Here is a 24,670-nt window from a genome sequence, read left to right as displayed (position 1 = left end):
CACAGTAAATACCCTGTGAAAGGCGGGTGGGAGGTTGGGGAGGAGACTGGGAGGTTGTGTGGTGATTTGAAGAAGCAATGGGCTGGAAGTCAGAAGACCTGGGTGAGGGCCAGTACCGATTAACTCTGTGTGCAACTGTAGGCAGTTCCTTCTTTCCCTTTCTGGGCCTCAGTTTTCCCATCCATCCAATGAGGGGGCTGGACTAGAAGGTCTCTAAATGCCCTACAGCTTGAAAGATTCCATTCTCTTCTCTGAATCTGCCCAGGGGGAGGCCTTGGGGCCTGGGGCACTGGCAGGGGCTGAGAATTCCATAGCAATTTGCATGTGAAAGCATGTTACTGCCATGGCTATTAGTGTGTGCAGGGGGCTGAAGACAGGGCAAGTACAGGGAACTGTCAGGCTGGCCAGAAAGGCTCAGGCAACTTGGGGGTGTGGGGGAGGACAGCCCTGAAGTGTGTAGGGGGAGGCTGACCAGCTACACTCAACATCCCAAGAAGGGTGAAAGTGCTTTAAGATGTCAGATTCTGTGTCTGGCCCATATAGATACCTCCAAGCTGTTTCCCTGATGAGTGACTTTAGAGTTGTGTGAGGTGCCACAGGAGAGGAGCTCCCAAAGACTGGAGTAGACTATTAGTGCATTCTTTTTTGTTTTTCTTTTTTTGGAGGCAGGGTCTTGCTCTGTATGCCAGACTGGAGTAGAGCGGTGTCATCATAGCTTACTGCAACCTCATACTCCTGGGCTTAAATGATCTTCCTGCGGCAGTCTCCCAAGTAGCTGGGACTACAGGTATGTGCCACCATGCCCAGCTAAGTTTTTCTATTTTTAGTAGAGACTGGGTCTTGCTCTTGCTCAGGCTGGTCTTGTGTTCCTGGCCTCAAGCAATCCACCCGCCTCGGCCTCCCAGAGTGCTAGGATTACAAGCGTGAGCCACAGCACCGGGCCTCTAATGCATGTTCAAGGTCTGATCTGAACCTAAAGCCTAAACCTCTCAAGACCATACTTTCCTCAGATGTCATTTTGGTAATGCCTTGTGTAAACTTACACAGTTTGTCATATAAATACTGTGTATATATAGGTTTGTTTGGTTCACTCACACACACACATACACACACTCATGGTGATTCTGGAAGAATAAACCTACAGTGTGTAAGAAGGGCAACCAGCTCTGGCCTGTAAGGCAAGGAAGCTGTTTTCTAGGCGTGGCTCTGTCAGTAGTCCCTGTTGCCCTTGGGTAAGTCCTTTTGTGTCTCTGGACCTCAGTTTCTTCATGAGGGGTTTGGTCTGAAAAGGAACTCTCAGAAAAGTTCTAGCTTTACCATTTCATGAATGCTGACTTCTCAGATTCTACTTCAATGGGCATGAGGGCAGCCAGTGAGGTTTCCAGCCAGTTCCCCTGACAGCAAAGGCACACAGATTTTCTGCCCTACAGAATCCAGCTAGTGTGAAATCTCCAGTGCAAGGGATAGATTCTAAGATCTCCTTTGGTTTCCTCATGCTACCTGGAACCAGAGGAGCCACATGGAGCTTCTCCATAGGGATCTGGCCCAGAGAAATGTGGCAAGCTTAGAAGCCCACTTCTGCTAAAGAAGCTGAGAGATGTCAGTCATGGAACCACAGGAATAGGCAAAGGCTTAAAACACCTCTTCTAGTTTGGGCAGCTGCTGCCCACAGACTTTGGAAAGTGTTTATCATAGGTATATTTTACTTAGGCTGGAGAAAGCAAGCTGGTATTAGATCTGCAGAATAACTTCTTATGAGGATGTTTAGGAACCTTGCAAAAGGCGAGATTTGATGGATGAGGACAGGAATAGCCAGGTCTTAGGGTCCACTCTCAAAAAAGGAAGAGGCCCCAGGAAGATCAGCCCCTAAACCAAACTGCTCACTTCATACCTCATGGGAGAAGCAATATCTAATATTTATTGGTGCTTCCTACGTGCCCGACATTCAGCATTTGTTGGGTGAAAAAAAGAATGAATAAATGAATGGATGAAAAACTAACTTTAGGGGCAGCGCCTGTGGCTCAGTGAGTAGGGCACTGGTTTCATATACCGAGGGTGGTGGGTTCAAACCCAGCGTTGTGGCGGGTGCCTGTAGTCCCAGTTACTTGGGAGGCTGAGGCAAGAGAATCACCTAAGCCCAAGAGCTGGAGGTTGCTGTAAGCTGTGACATCATGGCACTCTACCGAGGGTGATAAATTTTAATCTGTATATCCTGCATTCTGCCTCTCACATTCCCATAACTTACTCACAGAATCAAAGCAGAATCAAGAGTTAGTTAGCCAGGCACTTGGATATCTTTCTAGAATGTGAGTTCCCTGGGAGCAGGGACCTTGCTTATCCGGTTCATCACTGTACCCCAGTGCACAGGCCACTGACTGGCATATAGTAGGTGTTAAGTATTTTCTGAATATATGAATAAATCTAGCACTACCCCCTCATTATCCAAACAGAGATGAGGGCCGAAAGAGGCAGGGACCTGCCTGCCCCTGGTCAAAAAAGGAGTCATGGCAGACCAGTGGCAGGTCTCTAAAGTCTCCAGCCTCTTGGTCTGAGGTTCTTTCCCCTGGATTAAAGGGCCCCGTGGCAAACTCCTCCCACCCTCCCATACCCCTTCACAAGTTCCTCATTCTTGCCAATCCAAGTTCCCACTTTCCTTTCTCTTTGCCAGCTGGTTAATTAACCATTAGAAACAGAACCTATAATTGCTATCTCCCCTCCCCCAATGCACTTAAATTCCTTTCATTTGGGGCTCCTTGACCCTTGTCCTGGGTGGGGGCTGGTCTCCCCCTCAGCAGCCTCCCAAAGGTGGACCCAACTTAACAAGCATCAGCTAGGGCCCCAGCCCCATCCCCACCCTATACCCAATGGCCACCTGTACCCAAGGCTAGCAGGCTAGTGCTGACTCAGCTGGGGTGTCAGGGACTGTGATGTGCCCAGGCAGGACAGGGGGCCAGGCAGGCAGGCTACATTTCTAAGAGATTGATAGCAGGTGGCCAGATGGCCACTTATTCAGCAAAGCCCAATCCAGGATGGCAGCAGCTGGGCCTGGGTCTCTCCTTGGGTTCTTCAGCCCACCTTCACGCCCCTGCCTAAAGGGCACCAGATTATTCTCATCCCTGGTGCCTCAGGGCTCCAGGGAGATTATAATTGACCAATGCACTAAGTTCATAAGAACTGTGGCCTTCCAGCTTCATAAGGCCTGTCCCTTCAGGGAAACTGAGGCCTGGTGAGCATTTAATCAGTTTGTCTTCATGAGCTCTGGGTTCAGCCTGCAGAGGAAGCCAGGCAACCCCACCCTCACCTGGGAAGCATCCTCTATCCCTGACTCACCAGGAGCTTGAGCCCAGCTGGGACAGGAAGGAGAGCTGAGGGTGGAGCAATCTGAGGCCCTAATACTGAAGGCTCATACCTCCTACCTCCAGCAAGCTAGGTCTGGTCCCTCCCTGAAACAGACAGATGGGAAGGGAATGGGGAGTGGGGTGGGGTGGGGAGGGCTCCTGTTCAAGATCCCCAAGGAAGCATGCTCGCTCAGGCTATTGTAGACAGAAGTGGGTCACATCCTTCACTCTTGGGGAACTTCTGTTTGTTGACAAGTGGTGTGATAAAGGCCTGGGCTTCAATACTCATGCTCTTTGTTCCCCTAATGTGTGTTCTTACGCAGGTCGTAGCTCCTTGTAGAGTCTCAGTTTCTTCATGTCAAATATGAGTCAAATAATTTATCACCTACGACCCTCTAGGGCAGTTTATGAGACTCAATGAGATAGTGTGCAGTATTTCAAAAAGGAACAGGTTCTATGCATGTGAAGGGCACTATGGCAGAAGGAGCTACTATGCAGAACTATGTGGTCAGTATGGTGTAGGCACTGGACTGAACCAGTGCCAGCCATAGCACCCATGACAGGGCCAGTGGGAACAGCCAGTCACAAACCTTCTGGACTGTTCAGCAGACTGCCTCACACTTCCCTTTGCCTTCTCCCTCAGGTTATAACACCCCCACAGCTACTCCCAGGATGTCCTAGGAATTCCACCTCTCACCATTAGGATGAGAGAAGCTGGTATCCTAGGCTGGGTGGGAACCACTAGAGAACACTCAGTTGGAGAAGTGTGGGAAGGGCTCACTCAACCTGGGTCAGGCTCTACTTCAGTTAGAGACACTAATCTGCCCTGAAAGTGCTCTGGCTAGAGACCCCCAGCCCAGTGGGGCCCCACTCTGGGCAGGCAGTCAAGCACAGGCCCCATCTGATCCAGGCACTTCCTTTGGTTAATGAGAAACCAAATAAACAGCCTCTGCCCCAGCTGGCTAGGAGCACCCCAGCCCAGCCCTGCCCTGCCCCTGTACTAACCCAGCCTCCCTTCCCCCCACCCTGCAGGTCCTGTGGCTCTCCTCCACTTTCCTCCTCCACACACTCCCCACTTCCTTCATAGCTTTGGCTGCCCCTCGGCTGGTTCACTAGGGCTTCCTGCTCCGGCTCACTAACCAACCCTGCCTTTCCTTCTCCCCTGTTCTTCCTTTCCTCTATTGCCTTCTGACCCATTTTTAGCCTCTGGGACCTCACTTGTCCTCCTCCCAACATCTGTCTTGGCCATCTCCATAGAAAGTCCCCTCACAAGACTAGGAAGCTTCTCCAACATGGAAAAGGAAGATCCTAGGCCCTGCCAGTCTGTGTCTCTGCTATGGAAGGAAGGCCAAACCCTCTTCAGGACCCTCACCACACTCTGTGACCTGAGCGAGTTATTCATCAGCCTGTTGGGGGGAGATCAGCTGCTCAAGGCTGCTCTAGCTTAAGGGCATCAACTGCCAGCCACAAGCCCCCTAGTATGCCATGGCGGCCACTCTGGTATAGTCCAGACCTGAAAACAGAAGGAGGATTCTTCTGGTGGAGAGGAGAACTGGGCATCCTGTAGCACTCCAAATACTCAGTAGGCCAGTTCAGCTCTTGGGAAGTTATGTCGTTCCACCTCCAGGCATCCTGCAGCAGGGCAGGGCTGGGCCTGCCAGCAGGTCTCAGATCTAGCCCCAGTCAGGTGGTGGCAGTACTTGTGGACACACCCAGGTCCCCATGGGAATATCCCTTCCTCCATCAACCCTCTCTACCTGAGACTGGTGCCAGAATGGGCAAATGCCCATGGCATATGCCACAAACCTGACAGAATGGACAGGGAGAAATGGTCCCAGGCACCATGAAAACAGAACAAGAGAGCTCAGAAACCTAGGGCAGACGGGCAGGGAACAGGAGGAGGGAGGAGCATAAGGCATTTGAAACATGTTGCTCCACTAGGACAGCCACCCTCTTCCCATACTTGCCTCAGTCACCAGTGGTCTGGGCAGAGGAAAGAGCACACAGAGCACACACAGGCACACACACATGCATATACACTCCATTCCTCAACATCACGACACCATTTTACACCCATTTTCCATGTGGTTAATTTTTTTTTTTTTTAGTTCTCTTTTTTTTCTAAGAAAAAAAGCAACAAGAAAATAATTCAGAGTTTATACAAAACATCTTTACATTATTTTTTCCAAAAAGACTAGTATTTACACAAATGGCAACTGAAACAAAAGCAAAAAAACCCTTCCGACTGCCACCTGGAAGGGGCTGGCTGTTTTGCTCCCTCTCCCACCTGGCACTGGGGTGGGCAGCTGGCCAGGAGGCAGTGTGGAGGTGGATGGTGTAAGGCCCAGCTCCTTCCATGAGCACTCTGGGTGCCTGCAAGGCATACTCAAGAGGCAGTCTGTTAGCAGCCATGCTGGCAAGGAGCTAGGGTCAAAGTGCACGATGGGCTGGCCCAGCCCCAAGAAGCCTCTTCCTTTTTCCAGGCCCCAGCCCAAGACTGGGGGGCTAGCAGGAGCTGGGTTGGGTGAGAGGTACCCACCTGTGCTAGAGCCCAGAAAAGGAGCAGGCCACCTGGCCTTATACCCACTTAGGTCTCCTTCTTGGTCCTCTATTTCCCCACCAGGCCAAAGGATGCCACAGGTAGGGAGAGAACATGAGGGGGGATGGAGGGAACTCCCAGCTCTGCAGGGCAAATAGCCACCTGGGCACCTCACCTCCCTCCACCCCCATGAGGTCATCTGCCTGCAGTAGCTCTCCTGTTCCCCAGGCAACAGCCAATTAAGACATTAATTATCGTGAGAGTGAAGGAGGCAAGAGATGCCCAAGAATCTCACAAGGAAGGGATTCTTTTTTTGGTGGTAGGGTGGCAGCCACTACCCCATTGCCAGGATCAGCTCTGCAGAAGGAGAGTCAGGAGGGGGGTGGGACATCTTGCTCAGTGGCACTTGCTCTGTTCCCTCATGGGCAGAAATAGCCCAAGCCTGCCCCCCTACCCCCAAATACCAAGGAGTCTATAAAAGAAATGGCATCCTATACTTCCTGGCTGGCCACATCCTGCCCCAGGCCCTCTTATACTGGGGTAGGGCCAGGCTCAGACAGCCTGGGGAGTAGCTGCCTTTTACATTTTTCCATTTTTCTTCAAAAAACAGATGCAAATGAGTTGACAGCTAAAAAATGAACACAAAAGCATTAAAAACAGTGATGATAGTGGACAAGCAGTCCTAGGAAGGGGGAACAGGGGAAAAGAAGGGCAGGGCCAAGGGGCTACCTCCCTGCCTGTTGTCCATCAGCATCCAACCCTGCCCTCTAAGAAGGGGTACCCCCACAAAGCCCAGAGGCCTGAAAGAGGGGGAAGGCACAAGAGCATGGAGGAAGGGGGCACAAGTACCCCCCTCTGAAGCCCAGGGGGCAGGGAAAAAGGGGGATTATAAAAGCCAAGAAACTACAAAACTAAATACAAACGTGGGCACAGCTGGCAAGGGGAAGGGGCTTAGCGGTGAAAGGAGAGGTCGTATCCAGGCCGACTGTCCCTCAGGGGCCCAACGCCGCGCTGGGCACTCAGACCTTGTAGTAGATGTTCGCCGGGCTTTGGGGTGGCATCTCCTGGACGATGTAGACAGGGTGCCCGTAGTCCCCACTCACCTTCTCATAGTGGGGGCAATAGTTGTTCTCTGTAGTCCGTAAGGGGATGATGATGTCGCTGGGCTCAGTGCCTGCCGTGCCACTGCCCCCCTTGGGACTGGCCAGGGTACTGAGCGAGAGGGCAGCTGCCCGCTGCTGTGTGTGCTTGCGGTGTCGCTTGCGCAGCTTTAGTAGTAGAACTGTCAGGAAGATGATGATGAGCAGGAAGATGACACAACCAGCACCGACGGCTGCAAACAATGCCACCTTAGAGTTGAAGAAGTCATCAGGTTCCCCGCTGCCACCTCCACTTGCACCTGGGCCACTCTTCTCTTCCTGATTCACAGTCTCTGTAGAAGGGAAAGGGAGGAGAGGTCAGCCAGGGGCGTATGGCAGATCTCAGGCTGGGTCTGGCTTGTGTTTCTTCTAAGACAAGGCCTGAGAGGGTGATCGACAAATGGTGTCAACCCTCTGAGAAACACCTTATATACTCAACTCACCATGCTTGCCATCAGAGTCACCAAGGGGGCCTCGACCACTCGGGGCCTGAGTGGCTGTTTTGACAGTGTTTTCTGCCTCCTTGCTAGGCCGGCTAGTAGTCAGCTGCTCATGTGTCACAGCATTGGGATCTGAAGATGGGAAGAAGACAAATGAGAGGGAAGGATCCTGCCAGCATAGGTGCTCTTAATCATCTAGTGTGCCCCAAGAATGGCACTCTAATACTACTCCCCCCCACTCCCAACACATCCACACCCAATCAAGAATATCTGCTCCAAGGACATAAGTGGGGGGCCCTAAGAGGAAGCACTCACCTTGCCCAACCTTCATGATGATCTTCATGGTACGTGTACGGCACACACCTCCCTCCCTGTTCTCCAGCCCCTCCAGGCTCCCGTTCGATGTCGCTGCAGGGAAAGGTCAGAAAAGTCGGAGACCTCAGGAGTAGAGAAAGGTCTTCTAGCATCACCCAGGAACCCTAGTGCTGCCTCAGCCAACAGGGACAGAACTAGGAGTCGGGAGTGGCAAGTAGCTCCCACCTACCCACGAACACTGACTTTTCCCCCACCCACTAAGAACAGAAGAACCCAGCCCAGCCCAGCCCAGCCCAGGCCAAGAATTTTCCCTTTTCCCGTGGTCACTGATCCTCTATCAGACAGGCCTTGGACCCTCTTTTCTCTGTGGCAACAATAAGGCATTCCTTCTCATTGGGAGATGTTACTCAAAAGCAGAGCAATCAGAACTGGCAACAGGAGGGAATCCTGGAGTAGGAACCAGGAGAACTGGGTTGGAATCCCAACCCTGTCTCTTACTCCCTGCATGATCTAAAGCAAGAAGCCCTTTTATGTCATAGGGCTTCAATTTCCCGTGAAGAAAAGGTCTGAACAGCTAGTAACAAGCCAATTTGGTGAATGTTGGAGCCAGAATTCCAAGGCCAGGCTGGGAGGACAGGATGCCAGCCTCCAGAGGGTCAGATCAGGCAGGGCCTTAACTATTTCCAGTTGCATGGTACCACCTAGAACCCCCTACTGCTACAGGATAGGAAGACATTCTGCCCAGGGAGTGAGCCACAATAGGGGATAGGCAGGGACTCACAGGTGATGTAGTAATCATGGTACTTCTTGAACTCCAGGCCCATGTAATTGGGGCTGAACTCCTGGAACTTGATTGTAAAGCGGATTTCTTGTTCTGGCCTGTTGCAGGTGACCAGCACATTGGGGTCGAGCACGGTGCTGCAGGCAGCTGCCTGCTCAGGCCGTACTAGGTACAGCTTGTAGTACTCATAGGGCCGCCCTGCTTCTGCTCGGGGGCAGATGATGTCCAGCTTGTCTCCAATCTTTGGGTAGATCACCAAGCCCTTCCCACTCAGGAACCTATCCAGAAGGGAGAAGATGGTCAGCCTCAGGGCTTGGGGGTTCAAGGCTACCCCAGGACCAGGGGAGCAGACAAGGGCCAGACTGGGCCTACAGGGCAGAGATGGCAAGAGCAGGCCTTCTGCCCTTCCTCCATCCTTAGGTTGGGGGTGGGGAGAGAGAACCACTCTGCCAGTAGGGTGTGGAAGGGGTGGCCCATGGGCAAGGCTGCGAGGCTTTGAGTGCTTGGCAGGGTGGGGCACTGACTGGCTGGGGGAGCCCTTTGTCCTAATGCAGCATTTCCACAGGGGGCTGACGTGGCCAATGGGCTGGGTATCAAGATGTCAGACCCAAGCTGCCCGGAGGTGGTAGCCCTATCCCCCAGCCCACAACTCACATTACTTCTGACTGCTGCTATCTCCTCCCCTACATAACACACACAAGCCCACACATGTCTTAGCCACTACCTCTGCAGCTCCTAGCCAAAGGCTGAGGGAGCTTAACCTGTCTGGGATTGATGCCTTCTCCCCCATCTTGCTAATTGTGGGCATGATGGTGAGATAGTACAGGCATTCCCTGGAGCCAACAGTTGATGGGCACAATCTGGCCAGGTACAGCTCTGCACACCTCTCCCTGCTCCACTGCCCAGTGTCCTACCAGTGCCTTACCCCACCCCTATGATGCAAAAGCCTGATGTCCCAAACTTGACCAGTCTGACTCCTAAGAATAGAGGGAAAGGAGAAGGGGCCTAAACAGGGACAACAGATCACTTAAGATAGGGCTGCAGAAATCTCACTCATCTGTATTCTAACCCCTCATTTCCACACTGCTCCTGGGAGGGACAAAGGTCTTTTGAGCTGAGTTCATGTTCTAATCCAGAAGGCTAGGCACTAAGGGACATCAGAGAGGGCAGCTACCTAGGGCCACCTATTCATCTGACTCAGTCCTTTGCCTAAGCACATTGTCAGAGAGTGGTGCTCTGTTAGCTACTGCTGAGCCTGGGAAGACTGTTGCTAAGAGCAAGGCAGCATCATGGAGGAGAAAGAATACAAACTTTGGAATCAGATTCTAAAGTAAGGCCCTTACTAGGTCCGTACCTTGAACGAGCTCTCTGATCTCTCTGAGTTTCGTTTACCTCACTTACAGAGTAAGAGCCCCTACCTACCAGTACTGGAGAGGGGACAAGGTAGCACATGGAGAACACCTAGCACACAGTGGATCCTCAACATGTGTGACTCCTTCTTAGAAATAGTCTGCAAATAGGGAGATCAGATACTAACACTAAGTACCTATGAGCTCAGTCTTATTTCTAGGAGGGGACCTAGGAAGAGAAGATGCAGCCCCATCATTTGGATGGAGTCAGAAAAATAAATGGCCTATACTCTAGTGCTAGACCGCAACAGGCTCTCTGTAGGTTATGTGTGAGGACAGTGGCTCACACAGCAAATGCTGTAAGCAAGGAAAGGCAGAATACAGTTCATCTGACCAGCAGAGACAGAGATGGTTCCGCAGAAAAGGCAGGAGAAAAGTGGGTCCTGGGTGACAAATAAGAAGTCAATACACAGCAAGAGTGGACAGCAGTGGCTGGGACATGAAACCCAGGCCAGTGATTGGTCCAGCTTGGCTGAGAGTGGGGAAGGAGGAACAGAAGAAGAGGTGAAGATGATGATCTGGTGCCACACTGAGGTTCTGTCACCAATGGTATGAAACCCACCCCTAGCAGGAAGGACAATGGAAGGCTGAAGGCAGTGCTCAAAGAGAATGAAGCTAACTTGTGCAGCTACATGGTAAAGACCACTAGTTCATAACCACTATAACCATCTGAGAAGACAGTAGTTCCATTTCCTGAGGGCCTGTGACATGGTGGGCACAAGTATTAAAGGCTGACTGGGAGCTCTGGGAAAATGCCTTGTCAAAGCTATGTCCTCATCCAAGGGAGGGAAATGATACCTAAATAGGCAAGGAGGGGAATTGACTACGTGGATGAAGTAGATAAAGAAAAGCAGCACTCCTTCCTTGTCAGGTGAGGTTCTACCAAGCTGAGAGTTATCATCTTGATGTACAGGAGGATAAGAGCCAGAAGAAGATGGCCTCCCACCTTGGTACCTAACTATGTGGTTCTATGGGGGTCAGAAAGGAAGTAAGTATGGGATAGAAGCCTGCAGAAACATTTGAGAGGAAATACCCCCATCCTGTGCACCATACAAAGTCAGTAAGTTTCCCCAAAGCCTCTAGAATTCCCAAGGCATTTTTCAGTTTGTAATGCTTATGCTGGTTCTGACCAAATGGCAGGATTAGACAACTTCTAACATTTTAGAGCCAGAAAGAACGTTGGAGATCTACCAAGTCCAGGCCCCTCACATGAGGGACTGAATGATCAGATGAAAGTTCCCATTGAAGAGAAGGTCTCAAAGCTAATTCAAGGGGCCTAAACGTATCACATGGTAACCTCTAGAGGTCTAAGAGGCCCTAAAACTTTGGCTGAATCCTTGCACAGATGCACCTCAACACACACACACACACACAGAGTTACAGAGAAGGCATACAAAAGGAGATAAGCCAGCTCACCTTTCTAACCATTCAGCTCCACCTTACTCACCAGTGAGTCTTGTCTGTCCTGAGTGCAGTCTCCTACATCACCACCCCAGTTTCAGAGCCCTGAAATTGGAACAAGGCTTCTAGCTACTTGGGGTTCTACCTTAAACCCAGAGACACTGAGGACACAGATGCCTACATGGTGGGGAAGTGGGGAAAGAGGACTATTACTCCCAACACTCCTCAGACTTTCCTCAACCTCAGTGAACAGACTTCATAAATATTCATCAGTTCATTTGTGTAGCAGCTGGCAGAGGGAAACTCACCCTTCCCTAAAGTGTAGAAGGGAGAGGAAACTGATGAGAACTACCTTCCCTGACTCTGATCCCCCATACTGGTGCCTTCTTAGTGGCTACCCCACTGTGGGGAAAACTGTGTCATGGTCTGTGAAAAGCCCAAGTAGTAAGGACCCACAACGGGTGGGGATGTAGCCAGTGAGAGTGAAGCCCAAAGCCAGATAGAGCACAAGTCACACTTTACAGGTCTCTCTTCTTACTTACCAGGTTAGGAGGAGGAATAAGGGTAAGGGAGGAGGAGGAAGAGACTGTCTTCAAGTTAAACTCTTTATCCCCTATCTTACTACTTCCCCTCCATTATCAAGCCAAGCTTTCCTGCCTGGGGCCATCCTCAGACAATGCCCTTTTCTGGAAAATAAAGGGATTGACAAGGCCCAGCAGGAAGCCTCAAGCTGGTCTCCATGGTAACCCCTGAGGCTTTCCTTCCCTAGCCAGATAGCCCTGAGACCCCAATAAGCCATCCCAGGGAGTAAAAGGACTTGGGGGAGGCAACCTGAGCTAACCTAGCTCCTTGGGCCTGCCTCTTCCCCTCCACCCTAGCCCAAGTTGCTCTCTCAGCCTTCCTAGCAAGCTTATAAGAGCTTTGAGGTACCACCATGACTGCTAAAAAGAATCTTGGGATATGAAAAGCCCAAATGGCCTGACAACAGTAGCCTCTAAGGCCCTGGTCTGGTCAGAAACCAACTGAACCCTCCTTCTTTTGTCAAGATAAGCCTTTTTTTGCTCATACACATATGGTCATGGGGTGGGGGAGCCTACAGCTGGGAGGGTCATGCCCAGAAAGCAGCCCACATCCCACCAGGTCTATACTTCCTTCCCTCTCATGCTTCTCTCAGGCTCTAGCAACTTATAATCAGAGAGTGGCTGATGGGGAGGCTTGGTCCTAGGCCATGGAAATCTAAGATTGGTAGAAGACTCTAGCCACAGCCTTGATCCAGTGACCCACCACCACTGTACCTATACCCTCAGGGTGGCAACACCAATGGAGGACAGACCCCAAGCCAAAGCTCAAGTCTGCTCTCATCCCAGCTAGGGTGGGGAGCCCCCAAATTAAAGGCTCTTCTTTCACTCCCCGGGCTCCACCCAGCCCCCGAGGCAGCAGGAACAGGCCTGGCGTGTCCCAGCAGTGCCCGCCCAGGCGTGGGTGGGTAGGAACAGCAGCTGGGTCCTGGCACACACAGATCTGTCAGAGGCAAGGAAGCCAGGAGAGTCCCAGAGGAAATTACCCTCTCCTTCTATACTGAACTATGCCCTTCTGTCTGCCTCACCTGAGCAAAGCTAATAACCAATAGGGGTTTAAATCTCCTTTCCTATTGTTTGTTTTCTGTGGGGTCCCTGAAAAGAAGAGAAATTCCTAGCCTAGTATCCTAAAGAACCAAAGATGCTACTCAGAGCTTAGGGGGTGGGGGCAGGCAGTGAGTTGATTAGCTCTTGGAGGTAATCAAATGAGGAAGCTGTACTTCACTCCACGCAGGCAGGGCCTGAGTCACAAATACAGATGCAAGCAGACCTGTAAGGTGAGAGGGGAGCTCAGGGGCAGGGAGCTCAGGGTTTCTGAGCAGACCAGGGCCTTAGAGGCTGCTGTCATCAGGCCAATCAGGCTTTTCATATCCCAAACCCCACCTTGAATTCTGATCTCTCCTACACTCCAAGGCAGCAGAATAGTGTGGAATGAACAGCACATAGCACAGCTCTGTCCCCTTAGGCAAGTCACTAACTGACCTTAGAAAAGTCACTTCTTTTGTTTGGGCATATGCCTTCTTATCTGGAAAATGGGGCCAATACTACTTCCCTGGCTGGTGAGCATGTGATGAGATCACATATCAGAATGTGTTGTAAGGAGCAAGGCACTGTCTGGCTATTACTTAGCACACCAAACACAGCATCACAGAAGCAAAAAGCTGAAGAAGCTTACACTCTTGGCTGCTAGGACCCCGACCCCAAACCACAACTACAAAAACATAGCCAGCAGGAACTGCTACAGTCCACAGGCCAAAGAACTCAGAATGTGGCTAGTAAGAATTTTCCCACCTCAGCTCCCCTTATAGCCCCTAAAAAAAAGGTGGACTCTCCCCTAAACCTGGTGCTCCCATGGCAACCAGCAGCCACCTGGCTGGCTCATTCTACCCATAGTCCTAACCCCAGAAAACACAGTATCCTGGGCCTGCCCAGCCCCATTCAACTGAGCTGATGAGGGAACAGAGAGCCTAAGGGGAGAAAGGGAACCTTCAATTTAGTCCCTACTCCAGACTCACAAGTCCTTCCTACCCTTGTCTGGATGCCTTGCATGGGGGTGGGGAGGCAGGGCAACTTTAGGAGCTGCTGGGTTCTCATCACTCTTAGGTTCCCACCTGTGGCCAATCAGCCACAGAGTAGAAGAGGTCAGGTCCCCAGCCACCCCAGAAAGGGGCCCCCTTGAGCTGGCCTCCCCAGGACTGTGAGCTGGAACAGCTGTGCAGGGTTGGGGCCAATACTTTGGCTTGGAGCAGGCAAACATGGGTTGGGGTCTGCAGCTGCCCCCACCCATGCTTAAGTCAAGGGTCCTGGATGCCAAGCTGAATCCCTCAACTCCTCCCCCTTGTAGGGAAAGTTTGTAATGTGATCTCAGGCACATTCTCACTCCCTGGAAGTGGGGGAACCTGAATGGGGGGCAGAAAGGGGTCAGAACAGGACTGAGAGACTAAACTACAGCAGCTGGGCTTGGCTGAGGATCCAAGTGTGAGGCCTGCTGGCTACCCTAAGCTCCCCAGGGGAAGTGGCTGGGGGAGGGAGCCACTCTGGGACCATTTAGATCACAGCCCCCCACCCAGTGGAGCAAACACACAAACTCTGGTCCCTATCAAACTCTAGTGCAGTGGTTCTCAATCTGTGGGTTGCCACCCCTTTGTAACAATGAAAATATATCCTGCATATCAGATATTTACATTACAATTCATAACAGTAGCAAAACTACAGTTATGAAGTAGCAATGAAAATAATTTTATGGTTCGGGGGTCACCACAACACGAGGAACTGTATTAAAGGGTCGCGGCATTAGGAGGCATTTAGAAGGTTGAGAAGCACTGCTCTAGTGGGACCAAACCCATCCCCCCCATCTTGCACTCATCAGGCATATCTTACAGGAGGGGTCAAGGAGGCAGAAGCTCCAGCCACCTAGGGATTAGCACCCCAGAAGGCCCAGCACTAATTTGGGAAAGAGTCTGGGAGTTCTGAGCCAGCCCTTCCAGCTGCCCCTCCAATCAGGGCTGGGTTGCATGCACCCTGGAACCTGGAAGCAGACCCCCAGCCCCACCATTTCTTTACTTTGATTTTTTTTTCTTAAAGAGGAAGTAATTAAGTAAGGTTTATAGGTGCTGAGAGATTTTTTATTTTATTTTGCTGGGTGGGGGTTGTTGCCAGCTCCTGATAGACCTGAGGAGAGAGACCAAAAGCGGGGAGAGGAAGAGGGGAGGGAAGAAAGAAAATGAGCCTGAGAGGGAGAGCACGGGCATGTGAGAGAAACAAAAGGACTTGAGAAAAAGAGGCAGAGAGTGACTAAGAGTGAGAGGGAGTGTGAGAAAGAGGGAGAGCTTGCGGAGCCTCGCTGGAGAGGGGAGGTGAGCGCTGTTCGCTATTCGCTAGGATGTGAGGGCAAACCAACATGGGCCTGAGAGAGAGAACTCCAGCAGGAGGTAGAAAGGGAGAAAGGGAGAGAGAGAGAGACAGAGAGAGACACTGACTGTTTATTTGAAAGGCTGTGGCACCCCGAGGGCACGGTGGCAGAGGCAGCCCCAGAGCTGAAGTACAGCTGGGGGCAGCCCCTCCTTCCTGCCCTCTTGCCCCTCACCCTGAGCCAACACACACAAGCCTCTGGAGGCTGCATTCCAGACCCCTGAGCATAGATGGAACTGGGGGATGACACACACCAGGATCAGTCCCTGACCATTCCCAGGATCTGCCTGAATATAGGATGGAATTTGGACAGGTTCTACTGAGTCCTCAGCCACTCCCCACCCCCACCCAGGATGCGAATCCTCAGCTTGAGATGGATGGAGAAGAAGAGCAAAGAGTTACAACCTCCCCAGACATGTAAACCGGTCCAGAGCACTTAAGGCTCAGAATACAAAAAGGGGGAAGCTCAGACAGATCTTGTTTCTTCCACGCTCGCGCGCACACACACACACACACACCCCCCCCGCAACTCTGCAGGAGGGCTCCTTTCCAGCTGTGAAGCTGCATGCTATCTCTCGTTGGAGACCAGAGAGATCAATTAGGTCACTCCCATGAGCCCCTATGATGGGCTACCCCAGGAGAATTTCAACTATCCTGGCTCAAGAGAGCATCTCCATCCTTCACCCTTTGAGGGGGGGACTAAGCACTTCATAACCTCTCCCCCTAGGCTCAGCAGGGAGGAGAACTCCAGGCCATTTTGAGCCCCTGCTGTTAGCAGAGTGGGACACCTAGTTTGGCTTCTGAGTAGGGGAGAAATTCTTGCCAGTTCCTTTCCTTGTCCCCAGGCAGAACCCTCCCCCCCCCACCCTGGTTTAGCCATCCCACCAACCAGTAATAGGACCTTACCTTAACACAAGAAGAGAACTAAAGAATCTGCCTTTCCTACTCTCCCCAGCCCAAGGCTCACATACATTGTCCCTGGGACCCCAGAGGTCAAGGCAGGCAGGAACCTGGGAAGTTAGCAGGGAGTCAGCAAGGGTGGACAAGAAGAAATTTCAGATACAGGAATTGCAGAGCATGGATGGGGCAGGTCAAGGCCTTCCAGTTTCTCACTAAGTGGGGTTGTTTGCACATCACCAGAACCTCCAGAAAACAGGGAAGAAGAACAATTTAACCCTGGATTCCAACCTGACTCCTGGATGCCAAGAAAGAAAAAGGTCCAGAGGTCACCACAACAGCCCCAGCGACTCCCCACTAACAGCCCAGAAACCACTGAGCCACCGCCCTGAAAGGTGTATGTGTTGTTTAGAAGGAGGAGAGTTTTGAAGGGGAAGGAGAGGAAAAGAAAGGACCGTCTTTATATAGCTGCCCCCCTAGCTCCTTGAGGGAAAGCTAAGCACAGCTCCCTAATTTAGGGGACATAGAGTCAGGGACCAAGGGGACTTCCCTGAGCAGGAATCACTCGTTCCCCACCCACCTCCCTCACCCGATCAGCCGCCACTCTCCGCCTTGGGGGGCCCTTGAAGCTCAGCTGCCGGCTCCATTGGACCCCCGACGGACGCTGGATCAAACCCCCCACCCCCACCCCTCCGCCTCTCTCCACCCGCTGCCTTTGTGAGCCTGGGAGCAGCGCCCGCCTTTCTACCGCCCTAGCAGGGAGAGGGGGGGTGGTGGCAAGAAGAGATGGCAAAGAGAAAAGCCAGGGAGGCAAACAGGGAAGAAAGAGAAATGAAAATGGGAGAAGCTCGATAGGGGATGCAGGCGCCGCCAGCCGCCCCAAGAGCCGGGTCCTGCTCCACGATCCCTCCACAGCTAAGCAAACGAGGAACCTGTGTTCCAGCCTGTTCCCCACCCAAATCAAGCTCATCCCCAAAGAGGAAACGACCGCATTCCCAGAGGTTCTGGAGAGGCTGCGTTCTCGCCCCGACCCAGCTCTCCAGTGCGCTCGCGAGTGCCTGGACTCCCCAGCTCTGCCTGGTGCAATCATCTCGACTTGATCCGGGACATGCGGAGGTAAGGGCCGGGAAGCCCAGGAGTCACAGCCCATCCAAGTATCTGGACCCCATCCGCCGCACCCTGCCCCGCCTTCCCGTAGGAAAACATATTCAAAAAAGCCAGAACAAAATGAGGCGCCGCTCTTGTTCCAAAGACCTCCCCACACGCACTCAGGGGTGCGCAGCCTCACACCAAAGGAGTTCCTCCCACCTCCTGGAACCAGAGCAGATAAGTTACTCACTTGGGATTGAGGGAGCTCCAGGATACTGGCTCCAGGTTTTTGGCCAGCGGCGTGGCAAGCCGGCACAACGCCAGCACGACCATCGCCACAAGCCAGTTGCCGAGCCAATGCTGCCCAGGCCGGGCCATCTTCCCAGGGGCAGGCTGCACTTCGGGATCTCCTGGTGCCTCCTCAGCAAAGCTCGCCTCGCCTTCCCGTGCAGCGCTGCGTTCCAAACCTCTCAGGCGCCCATCCTCTGCAGCCGCCGGCCTTGAAGTGCTCCTCTCCCGCCGGCTTTGGTGTCGTTCTTCTCCGCCCAGCCGGCCAGGAGGATTCACTGGGCAGCCGTCCCCAACTGGGGCATGGGCTGCGGCCTCCAAGAGCTCGCTCCCCTGGCCTCTTCGCCGCCGCAGTAGGTGCGACGGGGGCTCTACGCCCCCGGGTGATCCCGCCCGATTCCGCTGGGCTCTCTGAGACTCTTCCAGACCGCGCTCCCTCTCCCCGACGGGAGGGCTCGGAGGCCGCCCCGACGCCTAGACCGTCAGGGGTTCGGTGTCTCTGGAAAGAAGTGGGAGTCTCCCCACAACACAAGCTCAGTCTCCGGGCTGTCGACTGGGCTGCCCCAGCACGGGCTCCGTTTCTCCGGGCCACACTGTGAATCCGGGCTGCTCGCCCCCCGACAGCTTCTACTTCAGCGCGGGCCCCGCTGAGTGTACTTAGAAGAGCCAGGAGACGCTGCCGAGAGAGCCAGAACCATTAGTTTGCGCCTCTGAAGCCTAGGCCGCGTAGCCCGGTAGCCGGGTCTCCGAGTCCTTGCTTCCCGGCGATTGAGCCGGAGGGTCTGCAGCCAGAGCGAGCCTCACACTACTCCCACTGCTGCCCAGCGCGCGTAGACTCTCACCTCTACCACTGAGCTGTCTACTCCCCTGCTCAGGCGAACGCAAGGCCAACCCTGCTTCTCTTAGCCAATAGCAAGCTTGGCGACGGGGTCCTTGCCCTGTACCACGCCCCCAGAGCAGGAAGGGGGCGGGGTTTCAGGGAGCTCTTAAGGACGCCCGCTCTCTATGGCACCAATCTGAGTGTGCCGCTCCGTGCGGTTGGGGTTGGGTCCACTTCAGTGCTGTTCCCAGAGCGCTCAGCCCGTGGGAAGTTGGCGCTTCTCAAGAGTTGCTGGCCTGCTCTCTTCCCTCACATCTGATCAACACCCCGGTCCACTGACCTGGGCCAAAGAGGCCCTATCCCAAGTACCCCGGGAAAGTACTTCCATTCTCTTTTTACATACAAGAACGCTGAAGTCCTGGTCTGTTTCCACCTCCATGTCAAGGACAGCCTATCTGTTCTCCATCCCATCTCCCATAGAGCTGTTGGTGGCCTTTCCTTCTTCTGCCCTCGAAATACACTGTCTGCTTGCACTTGGACCTGGAGTCCGGAACGTAAAAGTGGATAGCAGTCGGAGGTGAAGACTCAGGGAGGGTCAACTCTTGGGTCCAGTAGGGAAGGCGAGCTCTTCATCTCTGGGAACCAGGCCTTCGGAATGCCAGCTTTGAAGAGAAGCCGTGTGATATCCCAGGAGCACAGATTAAGAGTTTTATCTTGTCCGAAGGCGTGGGCAAGGCCCCAGGATAGGCAAGCGGGAATGAGAGGGCACCTTAATAAAGACAGACACCTCGAGGGCAAGAGAAAATGTGACAGAGCAGGAGCCTTTTGAAAAAGCAAAAGCTAGTATCCTGGTCCTAGCTGGACTCTAGCCTCTCCCGGCCTCGCCATCTGGGTCTTTGTCTCCCAGCCCTAGCCCATTCTCCCCGCCCCTCCTTGTCTCTTTGCTTATAACTTGGCTGGATCCCATGGCTCAGACACTCTGGGTCCGACCCACTCTCCTGGTCAGACCCCCGAAAACAGACCAACGTGCTAATGTCTCCCCCTACTGGTATTCCCGAGTATCGCAGGCGCCTGGGACAAACTAGGAGCTCCCACTCAGAGCGGGGCACACACAAGCCTGGTACACGCGCTTGAACAAGATCTAGGACAGGCATGGCCTTGGCAAGATCCATCACCCTATATGGGGAGGAAGGGAGAGACCTAGGAGGAAGGTCTGGGTTTGGGGTTGAGTTAGGATATAAAGTCTGCTGCTTCTCTATGGAGGTAATTAGATGAGCAACATTCCCCAAATGCCCTACCATTTACACACAGTTTCACGCCAGTTATTTTGTTTAACAGGTGACCAAAATACTGAGTTTCTTCACCAGATCCTCTGAAGTTCTCTGTGGCTATAGAGTAGAATTCTATTTGTGAAAAAATAAAAAGGGAGAAGCTGGGTCCCTCTTACCTCCAGATACAGAGCCTTGAGGGTGAGATGGCTCTGGGTAGAAAAGACAAGGGGCGGTTTAGGTTCTCTCCACTACCAGTGGCCCTGCGTTGAGGTGTAAGCAAAGAGAAGTGGGAAGAAAGAATAAGGTGTAAAGATACTCCAGTAGTCTTGCTCGGAGACTTGGAGTGCACATGAGGATGCCAAGACCTGAAAATAGAAAATGGCTTACTGCTGCTTACTGAGTGCCTGCTGTGCATCAGGAGCCATTTTAGGTGCTTTTCCTTTCACAACCCTTTGAGATGAGTTCTGCTATCCCCATTTCACATAAGGGTTTGGAAAGCTGACCAGTGGTATAAACACATTTTGACTCCTGGTGCATCTGCCTCCAAAGCCTATGCCCATTCCCCTGTATCACACTGACTTGCCACAGTTCCAGCCCCTCCTTGCTTACTTGTCTATTTGATTCATTCCTGGTTAAAAGCTGGTCCATGCCTGGAAAGCAACAACCTTCAGGATGGCCAAGATTCTACTTTTTACCCACAGTCCTTCAAGAGGTTACCAGGCCTGGGAAAGTTCATGTATGTTACTAGTCATAGCCCAAAGTTCTCAGCTAAGACCACCACTGTCAACCCCATAATCAGCCTCTGATTCTTCCTCCCCACAGCCAGTATGCCCAGTGCCCCTCAGAAGGAAAGCCCAAGACTGACTATGGGATGAGGAAAATGAGACTACACTGCCAGACTTGGGAAACCTGGAAAGACAGAAGCAATTCCTGAATGTGCGAACACCTAATCCTGGGTGGGGAGAGCAGCAGAGGAAATGAGGAGAGGACTCTATGTCCAGGCCTCCTCCACATGCTGGTTACCCTTGGTCACAGAACAGTCAGTCTTTCTGCCTCAATCAGCTCACATCAGCCACAGGGGCCTCCACAGCAGAGCAGATCTGAGCCTACTCCCTGCCACAGTGACTCCAGGCTCCCACCTTGGTGGGACCTCATATGTAGTGATTCAGGCTTTTGAGGTGGGGAAAATTGACTCCCGAGGGAAGCCTGAGAAGAACTTAGGATCTGTAGGGGATGGAGGCCCTCTCTTATCTAAGCCCTATCTACACCACTGGCAGACACCCATCTAAGCTTCCCAGGTCACTGTGTCACCACACACACATAGCTGTCAGGATTCAAGTCCACCAGTATTTTCTGAGCACTGCCTTGTGTTGGCCTCTGTGTGGGCCATCCCTGGTGGCCCAAAGAGGAACCCCACCAAGCTCTGCCTGCAAGGAGTCCCAAGCACTGAAACTAGTATAGTAGGCAGGACAACCTCTGGAAGTTGCAGGAAGCCTCTGGCAGTGTGTAACCCCCTGAGAGCTACAAACAGCTCTTATGAGCTCAGTTCCTACACCCATGGGCAATGGGAAAGTATAAACTTCGGAGCCATGAATTCCTCTGCTTTTCAGCTGTGTCTCCTTGGGAAAGTCACTTCACCACTGTGTGCCTTAATTACTTGTCTGTAACCTGGAGATCATTCCACATTCACAGACCTGTGCTGAAGGGCGAAAGAATACCCACCAGTGCTTACTAAATGGAAACTCTTATTCTTCCACAAAGACACTGTCATCCCCATTCACACATGTTCTTACTCATTTACACAGGCTTTATGTGCCCCACACAATTTTTAGCTCCTCTCCTACTTTCACACATTCATACATATTCACACACAAAATCTTGTTCTTTCTCACTTATCCATTCATTCAGCACCAGGTGTCAGGTCTGGGTCCTTCCCTCATAGAACTTAGAGTCTAGCCCCCGCCCCCTGCCATTTTATCGTGTTCACTGTCATCCATACACATATGAACATGCACTCACCTTCATTCCACTTCTGTGGCCTTTGTCCTTGACCTCTCCCTGCCTGTCCTGCACTCTGAGGCACTGAGGCACAGAGAGGTGAAGTGGTGAACTCATTCATCTAAGGGCACACAGGAAGTGGAAGAGTCAGAGTTCAAACCCACCTCATCTGGCTAAACAACTTGAACTTCTAATCATGATTCTACACTGATATCCCAGGAAATCACTCCTCCTGAAGAGGAGTGCGTGGCAAGGTGTGGACTTTGGTGAGTCAGCAGCCAAGCCAAAGCCAACACATGGAAAAGCAAACTGAAGGGTCAGGGAACAAGAATCCTAACTGAAGGCCCAGGGCAATGCCAACTGGGGCAACCAGTGAGGCTAGCAACCCTTTCTCTAGTGCAGTAATTTCTTGGCTGCCCCATGTCTGCTGCCTGTCCCCCCAGAACACCTCCAGTCTCTGTCTGCACTCCTCAAAGACATACACGCCTATTCTCTACAGGAAGAGGGAGAACTAGCATTTCTTGAACTCTTACTATATGCCAAGCACTGTGGCTGTGTGTTTTACCTGATGCTACATTATCTTTTTTTAGTTCTCTCAATATCTCTGAGGTTGATAGTAATAGACCTGTTTTAGAGATGAGAAAACTGAGGCTACAGGCTTAATCTGGATGCATGCCTTGCCCTTATCAACCTCAGCCTGCAAAGCCCTCTCTTGCTTACCCAGCTGATGGCCACTATCTCCTTCTCTCCTGTTCTTCCCTTCTGTTCCCACTTGCCTCAGCTGAGACCAGCTAGGGTCTATGCTTATCCCACATTTCCCTCCCTCCCCCATGAGTACTATGCTTTTCCCAAGTCACTATTTCTGCATCAGTCTCAGGACAAGCCCAAGGTAGGAGCTGAACCCTCCTATTCTTTCTCTTCCCCCCTTCTGGCTGCACCACACCCCAGGGCCACGTCAGATCTAGGCCCAGGTGGGTAAGATATAGAAATTTGGTTACACTAAGGCAATGACAATTTCCAGTGGCTGGGGAAGGAGGAGGTAGTCCCAAAGGCTAAAGGTTCAACCAGATTCTTTATCCCAAGCCCCTCCCTGTCCCTTCACAGCTGCCAACCTGGTTTATGGGTGTTTGTGTTAAGATCACCTTGATCTGCCAGGTGCTAGCCTGGGTCAGCCTGATAGCAGGATGACACCACAGATGGGAGGAGCCCCTCTCTGCTTGAGATGAGGCTGGTCCCCTTTCCTTTCTTTCTCTTTATCCTCCCTTCATACTCTTTTACTTCTACCCTGGTCTTATAGACATCTGTCCCTAGCCCTTATGACCCATATAGGCAATGGCCTTCCCACCTCCATCCCTGAAAAGAGCCAAAAACAGGGCATCTGAGAGCCAGAGCATGATTTGGTATGCATAGAAGCTGGATGAGGCTCTGAATGGCCGCTGGAATACTAGGTTCCTTGGTGGCTTCATCTCTGGAGATCCCTGCCCACCTGGGTTTCACTGATCTGAGCTCTGCTTCCTCTACCAGCACCCTCAGCCCAGCAGGAGGCAGCCTGGGGTGGGCAGCCTGCAGCACTCCCTCAAGCCGCCCTGCTAGTCCCTCAGTCTGGTTACCTAGGGAATGTGTAAGGAGGGCAGGCTGTTCATCATTATCAGGGGCTTAGGAATTCATGGATGGGGAGCAGCAGCTGTCCCCACCTGTCACTGGCCCCAGCCTAGCTGTCCATCTCAGCCACCAGTAGGCCTGGAGGAAGGTAATGCTGGCTGGTGAAATGGTATCTTTGCCCAGTCCTGCTCCTGGCTACTTAATGAATACATTAGACGCACTAGGCCCCTTTAACACAAAGAATAAGGTTCCCATGGAGGAACATCCAAGCTGTGCAAGCATTTGAACAAACCAAGAGCAAAGGAAAGGGGAAGCTGCTTCTTCAGCTCTCCAGCCCTCCTAGCTCTGAGCCCTCACAAGACTATGAGCTAGCTTCCTTTCTCCTACCCCACCATGAAGGCTAATGGGTCAAATTCTGGGCTTTCTCAGGTGATAACCTAAGCCTCCTAGGAGAGAGGCAGTGAGCCTCTGGGGGAATCCTGAGGACACATAAGGGGCTGGACCCAGTTGGCCAGATAGCCATTGGCAGATGTATGGCACCCAGGGTCACCAGCTTCCAGCTGACCCTTTAGGTAAGTCAGCCAGGATCTGTGACACTGAAACCCCCTCTCCCTACTCACAACTTAGCTCAGCTTGGTTTAGAGACCTTCTTTCCTACCTTCAATCAAAAAGGCCCTGTATGGGCACAGTTTCCTTTTGAGCTTTTAGTCTCCCCACCAAGCCTCCTCCACCTCACCCCCCCAGATTTCCACCTTCCCAGGACTGCCCAAGGAGGGGTTGAGGTGAGGCTGAGGCCCTAACAGACCTCAGTTGACAAACTACCTAGCATCTTCCTCTCTAGGAAGCCAGCCCCACTCAGAGGCATATAAATCTCCCTGCTCTGGCTTGTTTTTGTTCCACAGCCTCTTTCCAGAACACAAAGCAGAGCCTATGATAGCGGTTGCCTCAGACAGGAGCAGTGGGGTGGTGGGTGTGGAGTGGGAGGGAACTTCCCTCCTGGGATTGGTGTCCTGGGCAGAGATGCAGAAGGCGGTAAGTTTGGGAGCTTCTGAACCAAGAATGCCTGAGAAGATTAGGACTCCAAAGACAGGAGAGGTTGGTGGGATCTTAGAGGTAGGCAAAGAGACATTAGGCAGGCCTGTTGAGTCAAAGGGGTGGAGTCCCCAAAGCAATCTTTTCCTTTCCCTAGTGCCTCTCTATTCCTCAAACTCTGTCGACCTCCAGTGGCCAACTCAGTACTTGCATCCTATGAGGAAGTGGGTGCGGAAGCAGGCCGGTGGAATGGATTTCCAGTGGTGAGGGGGAGGATGGGGAGAAGGGAGGACATTTTTCCTGGCTTAGCTCAGTCCAGGCC

At 52.3% G+C, this 24,670-nt stretch overlaps 1 protein-coding gene across 1 annotated transcript; it reads right to left on the bottom strand.

The window, feature by feature from the left end:
• Positions 1–5,417: 5,417 nt before the first annotated feature.
• Positions 5,418–18,500, bottom strand: EFNB1 (ephrin B1). Its single transcript, XM_003802235.2, has 5 exons — positions 17,588–18,500; positions 8,553–8,830; positions 7,772–7,864; positions 7,460–7,588; positions 5,418–7,309 (listed from the first exon to the last, which is right to left on the bottom strand). Exons 1-5 carry the CDS (start codon positions 17,713–17,715, stop codon positions 6,897–6,899), a joined length of 1,041 nt encoding a protein of 346 aa, XP_003802283.1. The 5' UTR covers positions 17,716–18,500; the 3' UTR covers positions 5,418–6,896.
• Between the last annotated feature and the right edge of the window lie 6,170 nt (positions 18,501–24,670).

Source organism: Otolemur garnettii, unplaced genomic scaffold, assembly GCF_000181295.1.
Source record: "Otolemur garnettii isolate 467f Iridium unplaced genomic scaffold, OtoGar3 scaffold00241, whole genome shotgun sequence".
Classification (NCBI taxonomy): domain Eukaryota; kingdom Metazoa; phylum Chordata; class Mammalia; order Primates; family Galagidae; genus Otolemur; species Otolemur garnettii.
The sequence above is the reverse complement of the archived record's forward strand: the minus strand, read 5'-3'. Positions and strand labels throughout refer to the sequence as shown.

Excerpts from the sequence above, each read along its gene's own strand:
- EFNB1 (XM_003802235.2), bottom strand. The coding sequence starts at position 17,715 with ATGGCCCGGCCTGGGCAGCATTGGCTCGGCAACTGGCTTGTGGCGATG. Across the intron at positions 7,865-8,552 it reads CCATGATTACTACATCACCT|CGACATCGAACGGGAGCCTG; the intron begins GTGAGTCCCTGC and ends CTTTCCCTGCAG. Across the intron at positions 7,589-7,771 it reads CATCATGAAGGTTGGGCAAG|ATCCCAATGCTGTGACACAT; the intron begins GTGAGTGCTTCC and ends TCCCATCTTCAG.